At 35.0% G+C, this 8,699-nt stretch overlaps 1 protein-coding gene across 1 annotated transcript in view; it reads right to left on the reverse strand.

Moving 5' to 3' along the window:
- The window catches only part of LOC103132876 (integrin alpha-X-like), a gene marked incomplete at its 3' end in the record, with an annotated part of 7,120 nt that extends 2,150 nt beyond the window's left edge, over positions 1–4,970 (reverse strand). Inside the window, exons 1-12 of the mRNA XM_007544651.2 lie at positions 4,843–4,970; positions 4,668–4,768; positions 3,489–3,559; positions 3,296–3,410; positions 3,046–3,170; positions 2,774–2,916; positions 1,893–2,043; positions 1,319–1,469; positions 1,030–1,103; positions 814–937; positions 465–601; positions 1–40 (exon numbers count right to left, since the gene is read on the reverse strand). Coding sequence (XP_007544713.1) covers positions 1–40; positions 465–601; positions 814–937; positions 1,030–1,103; positions 1,319–1,469; positions 1,893–2,043; positions 2,774–2,916; positions 3,046–3,170; positions 3,296–3,410; positions 3,489–3,539 — 1,111 coding nt within the window. The remainder of the gene's footprint in view (positions 41–464; positions 602–813; positions 938–1,029; positions 1,104–1,318; positions 1,470–1,892; positions 2,044–2,773; positions 2,917–3,045; positions 3,171–3,295; positions 3,411–3,488; positions 3,560–4,667; positions 4,769–4,842) is intronic.
- Between the last annotated feature and the right edge of the window lie 3,729 nt (positions 4,971–8,699).

Raw genomic sequence — 8,699 nt, forward strand, 5'->3', positions numbered from 1 at the left:
CATCCATGGCACAAACCTCAGCCCCAAAATATTCACCAGTCTGGAGAAAACAAGAAGAAATGGTCATCAGAAAGAAACCTTCATGTTTTTGTATACAGTTGGTCTTATAATCTGATCACAGTAATTTAGGAGTAGCATTCAGTAACAAGACCGTTGTTAATTAATGGGCCACAAGTCACATGAAACTCTGACCCTACCCTCTGTTTAATTCTCTTTAAGTCATTGTTACCAACAATGTCAACATGTGCGTTGTTTAGTTTAAGTACAAAGAAAATGTATCTGAGCCTCTGAATTTGGAAAAATAATTTCTAAAACATTGATCAATTTTGTATTTAGCAGATAGAAATAGCTTTTGTTTTCATAGCTGATCTACAACAAAAATAGTTTGTTTTAATTTAATGCCAGAAAGAGGAAAAATAGTTCTGTCTTTTCATTGAATAGATTTAAATTTAAACTGTACCTACCTGTCGTTCAAAGGGTCTGATTTCATCTCTCGGTCGTTCATTGAAAGCTGTCATAACAAATCCTTTGTGTTGATTTCTTGGAGCACCAAGAATTGTCAGAGGACCATCATTTGTTTTAGCAACAGCCATGGAATAACCTGGAGTTCAATGGTTAAATAGTCAGAGACAGTCTTTTTAAACTTTTAAATGTTTTGGACAGTTAAGATGCTAAATAGACTGAAATACCTAAAAGTATCTTTCTAATAGACTGACATAGCAGCTCTGTGGGTCAGTGAATTATTTTAGTCAAACCAAACTGAAATTGTGCCGATAAAAATCCCTAAAAATCAGATTTCTGTCCTGTTCTTACCAAGGTAACTGTCATTCTGAATGGACGATGGCTCAAATGTGACTGGTTTTAAATCAGCACCAAGCAAGTATTTCTTGTAGCCTCCTCTCCATTGGTTAGCACCAACCATAGTCATCTGAATATACTGCAATGCAAGAACAGAGAAATCATTTAATTTCAAATATGGGTTGTTTTAATGTCGTAATACTCTGAAATATTTACTTTGTGATTATTTACCCCAGACACATAAGCTGCTCTGAAGCCTTCTTGAGACATTTCCTGTTTCAGCGTCTCTCCACCACTTTGTGATCCTGTAAATTCAAAACAAATGAAATATTATTTTACAGAGTTCTTTAGAGTTCCTGTACACCATAGAACCAACAATAACTTAAATAAAGTCACTACTTAGTAGTTTAATATAATTGTGCTCATATTTGTAAGTAGCCACTGTTAGCTATGAAACAAAATGTGTTCATGTTGCTGAAAAATGAACAAGTGTTTCAGATGTTAAATTATACATTTATACCTTCAATGGAAAAAATTTTGGCCTGCAAGTTGTCCCGTATTTTGTCAAGAGCATCAAAGCTTCCCACTTGAAACACATAATTGCCAGCAGGTTGAGATGCAATCATTCTGAGCTCTTGTTTTGCATTATAAGATGTGAATGCGTTCCCCACCTGGAGGTGTAAATACAATGTCAGTAAAACATTATGATGCAGTAGTTCTTTTCAAAGCAGTCGTAATCTACATTTTCTCTTACTTCAAGTTTTTGAGTCATTATTAGTCTTAAAAACTAGCACTCAGTTCTCATCACTTGCTTTTGAATACAGTACAAGAAATTTTTAGAAATAAAATAAAAATTTAGAATTTATGTGAAATTTTATATGAAGATCTTGAGGAGGAAATAAGAGATTCTGTGTTTTTATACTTTTATATATTTGACAGTTTAGATTTACAAATGAAAATATAACAATGCAGTTACAATGAAAGCTAATAACGCTTTTTGCTGTATGAAAATGTAATGTGTTGTACTATAACAGACAATAAGCACATATGTTTACATATAATTGTTAAAAAAAAAATCATAGATGCTACTTTACCCCAATAGCAAATCGAAGAATGTTTTTTCGATCAGCTGACTGTGTTGCTGCTGGTAATTGACTGCGATCCTGAGACTGTCCATCTGTAATCACTATTAAAATTCTTTTCACATTTGACCTGGAACCCGATTGTGATGAGAAGACATCATTCCTGTTAAAAAATATATTATTATTGTTCTTGTTCCTCCAACACTGCCTCTGTTTTCTCTCTTAAGAAATGTGGTCTGAACAAGCTGTGTTGGTTCCATCCTACATGCTGTAGCCTTTATTTTATTAATGTTGTGGCTATCAGAAATATTTAAATGTTGTTCAGGATTAAAAATTTAAATAATAATTAAAAAAACACAAGCCACAAAATATAACAAGTAGCAGTAATAGTCTTAAAGACACATCACTCAATCGATTGCTAAAAAATAAATTCATTTAAGTCTCACCACGCTAGAGGCTACATATGTATAAAGTCTGACCAACTTGGTCAGAAAATACTTTATATAGCTCTTCTTAGCACATAGGGGCTGCAAATATCTTTTACTACAACATTTTCTTTATTTTAACCGACTGTCATGCATTAAGTGTGCAGATATAATCTTAAAAACAAGGGTAGTAGTGTAGCTCTTTTTATCTGTACAAACTGAGTAAAAAAGATAATAAACAATCTAACTTCAAAAGAATTGTACTGTCCTTTGGACATCAAAGTCAATCTAGAATCTTCTTCAAGTTACATTGATAATTATTTTTCCTACTAGTTAAAAACTACATTACCTACTGAAACATGTCTCTTTAAATAGAAAAAGTGACTTTCTAAGCTATTCATGATCAAATTTAATTTTGTTTCTTTAACCTTTATAGTAATATTAAAATAACACATCAGAAATACTTACACAACATTTTGGATGGCTCCAGCTGTATTTGTTCCTCCGCCAAATTGACGGATGTTGTTAATTTGAGATTCCCAGTTGAAAGTTCTAAAAGTATTAAAGTAGTAATGTGTTGTTGGAGAATAAGAAAACTGTGTGATGGCAAACTGCAAAAATGAAAAAATGGATATGAAGTTAAAAATCAACTACAGTAAATTAAAAGCAGCAATGACCTTAAAGGAGATGTACACTTAGAAAAGCATCAACAATGTTTTTGATGAAGTCACAGGTCTCACCTGTGTATCTCTTCCCAGGAGTGATCTGATCATATTTTTCACAAATTCTTTCATTCTGCTGAAATCTTCTCTGGATACACTGCCTGATCCATCCAGCAGAAATGCAATGTTAGTTTGGGGACACTCTGAAAAGAAATCAGAGATCTAGATCAGTTTCCTGACCGTTATTCAAGTGTGCTGATGAGAAAGTTAACCTTCAGTTTACAGAGGCAGTGACATAATTATTATGAAACAAGCTCACTGTACCTACCTTCAGTCGCAGACGGGTAAGACTTTACAAACGTATTAGATCGATCGATCTCAAAGCACAAACCGTTGTACATGGTGATAGTTTTGCATTCTCTGGGAATGGTTGGACCACAGACCTGGAAAAGGTGTGAATAATATACCTTTATATTTTCATTCATTATTTATTCATTATTTTCTGCAGCTCATCCTCTCACCATTGTGTTTCGTGTTGACGGATCATTTGCCATCTCCAAACCAAGAGACATGTTGACAGCAGCTATTTGCTCTGTAAAAACAATCACTTGTGGTGATGATTTGACAAAATTATCACTCATTAAGAATTGTTCCCATAAATTACAGTAATTATTTGCAGAATTTCATTTTGTTTTAATCTAAATGTCTCCCAACTGAAGCTGTTATAACACCAGGTTGGTGAAATGTTGCTCCATAAACCTTAAACTGAAAAAAGGAAACTGTTAGAGGGAAATGTCTGCTACTTTTTTAATAAAATGGCAACAAGATGTAAAAATGAGAAGTGAAGGCTGACATTGGATAAGAAAGATTATTTCACCCTTACAGATTTTTTTCGTTTTTGGGGGCAACGACATAGTACCTGTCACGGCTTTCTATGTTCCAAAACCCATAATTCCAACAAAGGCCGTGGGTGGTAACAGGTGGTTTGATTTGCACGCACTTCTGACTTGATTTGTTTTGAAAAAATATATTCTTTATTTCTTGTAAAATAATAGCGACAAAATAATTACTAAAAATGTCTTATAACTTAGCCGAAAACTAAAGTAAACTTAATTTGATGTTTCAAGTACATAAAAAAATGGTCAAAAAATAATTTACAAAAACCTCCCGTCAACACTCCAAACATCTGCCAAACAATAGACCTCTACCAAGCACCCGGTGTGTTTTAATTACTCAAATTAATGGGAGGTTCTAACCAATTACCAACATAGTCTAATCAATTCAAATATACAAATTAATTACAGATTTTGGTTCTAAATTGAATTAAATAAATTCTAACTTCCCAAAATAGAAAACTAAGAAATTACAATTCACAAAATTTGCATAAATGGCCACAACATAGTACCTGTGCAAGTAGAGGAGCGATCTACTTAAAATCTAAGAACTAAATGTTCACTGGATGTTATATTACCTTTGTCTGATATTAAAACTTCAGCTGAAACATATAAGTTTGATGGAGGAAATACTTGTTTACAGGACAGCATGTTTGACATTGTTCAGTATTTAGTGTAACATGTTTCCTTTAAGCTCCTGGTGCAACCAACCTCTGGTCATGATATAAACTTATAAAATTTGTACTTTTAAATGTCTTTATTGTGAAATTTGTGCGTTCATAATATTGGTAGTAAAATGATTCCTACCTAGAGCAACAAGATTTCTGCAACTGCCTCCTGTGTTGCACCGATATATCTGTCCCCTTTTATTCCCTTGATACTGTAGTAGTGGGGCGCTGACAAGCAGACTGAGAGAAACACAGACAAACATTGGTTACAACATTTTACAAAAGTTTTTAAAAATTGAATCGAGATGACTCACTCTGATTGTCTTTGCACCACCTGGTAGCCAAAACTTTCATCATTTTCTGTCAGGGTTTTCCAAGCCCCAGAATCAACGTTAAAGCCGACTGCAGCTTTTAGCACTGAGGAAAAAAAGAACAAATCCACAGAATCTCTTTAATTCAAAGCTATTATGGTTTTTCTTTTACTATTTATTAAGTTATTCTGTTTTAATGACTGAGTACGGTGATATTTGGTGAAGAATGCAGGAGAGAACAGACATGTTCTGCAGTTTCAGTGTTTAACCACTAGAGAGCACTAAAGACCAAACCTTTCAAATGTCACAGGAAACAGGAACAATAAAGTTAACAGTGTAAGTTGAATATTGCAGTCAGGTTTTAATATTTAAGTTGTATCATGCAACTGGCTTGTTATTTTTTTACTGTAAAAACTGAAATAGATTTTGCTCCCATAAATGTCTTGGATTTTTCCTGTATCACAGATTCTATTTATTGGATTTTCTTTCTCCACAATCAATTTAGCTTCATATATTTAAAATTAGTAATGTTACCTTTGGTTAGATTTACATCCTTTTAGAACATCATTGGCCCAACGTCCTGCCAAGCAAAACAAAGCTCTGCAGGCAGCAGGGTGAAGTCACTGAGAGTGAGAGCTGAGCAGCAAATGGGAGAAAAAAAATCGAGGAGCTGGCTCTCACTTAATGGGATTTGGGTCTTCTAATTCACTGCAAAGTGTGTCACCTGGTGACTCTGAACCCATCCAAGCAGTAAACAGATGGTTGGAACAGATAAATGCCTGGATGTGCCTTTACTTTCTCCAGCTGAATAAAATCAAAAGTGAAGTTATTATCTTTGGACCCCATGAGGAACAACCCAGAGTCAGCACAAAGCTTCAGTTATTACAACTAGAAATTAGTGATCAGATCTGAAATTTGGATGTGGTGACGGAGTCAGATCTGAACGTTCAGATTCTTATAAAAACGGTTGCAAACTTGGCTTTCTATCACCTGAAGAACATGTCTAGACTTAAAGGACTAATGTCAAAGCAAGATCTAGAGAAACTCAATCATGTATTTATAGTCACAATGATTACTGCAATAGTGTCTTCACAAATCTGACTAAAACCAGGAAGTTACAGCACATCTCTCCACTTCCAAAGTACGTACACTGACTCCCTGTAGCTCAGAGAATAAATTTTAAAATACTGATGTTAATTTATAAATCACTCAACAGTTTAGCACCACAATACATTAAAGATCTGCTGTTGTCATAGCAACCTTCCAGACCTCTCAGGTTTTCTGGTTTTGGTTTGCTGTGCATCTAGAACCGGAACCAAACATGGAGAAGCTGCATTCAGCTTCTATTCACCACAAATCTGGAACAAACTTCTGGAAAACAGCAAAACACCTGAAACACTGAATGCTTTAAATCTAAACTAAAATCTAAACTAAAACTCCACCTGTTGAAAGTTGTCTTTCATTTGTAGTAAGTTAAACATTGGTCAACATATTTGATAAGTGTTTTCTTGATGATTTTGATGACATTTGACAAAATGTAATGTCGATTGCTTGTTTCATAAGTGATGACTATATGATGTGATGTAAGGCATGTGTTGCTGAAATGTGCTTTGCAGATAAACGTGGCTTGAACTGTTAGAGTTTATTGCAACACTTTTAACGAAGTACTGGAAAGTCTGTAGTCTGGTCATTTCTGTTCTGTTTTCTTTAGTTACTGTTCCCATACCATTTCTAAGTTTATTTTTGTCTCATTAAATATCGTAATTTTTGCTTTTCTTCTGCCTCCCTTCTGCCTGTATTTGGGTGTTACTCATCTACCCCACGAAGATTGTGACAGTAAAATATTTTTAATTACTTTTACAGAGGACCTGCATTTAAAAGCTTCCATTCAAGACATGGAGTCGGACCTGAACGTTCAGATTCTCATAAAAACGGTTGCAAACTCGGCCTTCTATCACCTGAAGAACATATAGACTTAAAGGATTAATGTCACAGAAAGATCTGTGCTTTAAATCTAAACTAAACCTTTTCTTTGTTTGCTTCTGCCACCAGCTCACTTAGGCAATCTTAACATTTTCACCTGGTTTTATTTTATTTTCCTTTATTTAACCAGGTTTAAACCCCACAGAGTAGGGTTGTGCCGATTTTTGTGACAAAGTGTATGATCGGTGATCGCCGATCGTGTTGCCGATCACACAAACCGATCACCTGTATCTCACTTCGCAGCCTGTATGTGCAGCTATCTCCTCTTTCCTTCGCACTGCGTAAGCATGCGGTGATACACGCTAAGCAATGTGGTGTGTAACGCTCAGCGTGAATGGGGAAGTTTGCGTGTTGCGACAGAAAATTACCTCGGGAGTAAAGCACGTCAAAATGCATCAACACAACAAGTCTAATATGACATTTAAAAACAAACTCTTGACCAAGTTTGGTTCTGGTGCTGCATAAAAAAAGACATCCGGAGCTCTCAGGTAAACCAGCACAACTACCAACACTCACCAAGAAGAGCATGATGGTCAGAAAGCTAAACAAGTAAATGATTTAAGTCTTCGAGCTGCGGTGTAAGACGCTGGTTCTGCTCTCGCTGTTGAACCGCCGCTACGCGCTACTGGTGGTAAAATTTCACAGACGGATCGCCGCTCAACCCAACAGTGAACTCTCACAACCATGCATTTATAGCTGCTTAAATCTGCAGCATGTAACTTATAAAGAAAGAAAAAAATATATACATGTGTATTAAAAGTTTCGCTATGTTCTTACATAAGACAGATGGTCTCTGGGGAAAGAAAATCGATCTCCTCTGTGTTCTCAGAATTACTCAGTTCAGTCAGTAACCGGAACCAGCATTAATCAGCTAGCTGCTCTCAGGAAGTTTTGATTTATTTAGGATTGTTTATTTTGATGCAGCCTGTATTTGACTTTGAATTAATGCTTCCTTTTTTTGTTGACATTATTTGATATAGGCAGGTTTATTTATGTATAATTTATGGTACTGAGAACTTTACTGTTGAATATTATTTTACTGATTGCAGGTTTTTCAGTTGTCCTTTAAACTGAATAGCTGCTGCATTGTGTCTGCAAGTATTTTGCATATTTATGTCTAAATTAGGTGAATTTATCGCCAAATAATTTTTCCACTTTGCGAGATCACACAGTAGTATTTATACTTGATGCGAAAAATTAACAGCCAATCCAGATTATTGGCAGTGATTATGGGTGATCGGAATCGGCAGCAAAAACCTGATCGGAGCATCCCAACCACAGAGATGAAAAAAAAATCTCATTTGCAAACATCTGCAGCTCCCATCAAAATGCTTACACAGAACAAATATATTAAAAACAGGTAGACCAATAAAAATAATTTATTGAAGAGCGTTGACTCTTGTTAAATTCATGTTGCTCATTCTTAAGAAAAGTTTGAAATAATTACTAAAAAGTAAAATTCGACATCCTGAGTTGAGACTGGAGAACTGTCCGAATGTATGGGCGAAGTAAAAGAAAATGTTTGTCATAACAAAGAAAATTGTGAGGGAAATTGTGAGTTACATTTAACACAGTTACAGTTAAAACAGTTACACAGTTGCATTTAACACAATTAAATGTTGCATTTAACACAATTAAATGTAATGACCAGTTTTAACATGCATACTGATGATAAATTGCTAAAAGGGAAGCAAAGCTAAATTCAAGTAGAAAACGTCTCTGCTGCAGACAGAAAAATGATCAAAACTTAGGCATCTTAATGAATTAAAGTGGCTGTCTGCTCTATTTCACCAAAAGACTTAAGAGGGAAACAGCCTGTACTTGCATAATGTGCATCATGCTTTGTTAAGTTTAGAGCACTTGAAACGCTTCACACT

Source organism: Poecilia formosa, unplaced genomic scaffold (assembly GCF_000485575.1).
Source record: "Poecilia formosa unplaced genomic scaffold, Poecilia_formosa-5.1.2 Scaffold1445, whole genome shotgun sequence".
Lineage (NCBI taxonomy): Eukaryota > Metazoa > Chordata > Actinopteri > Cyprinodontiformes > Poeciliidae > Poecilia > Poecilia formosa.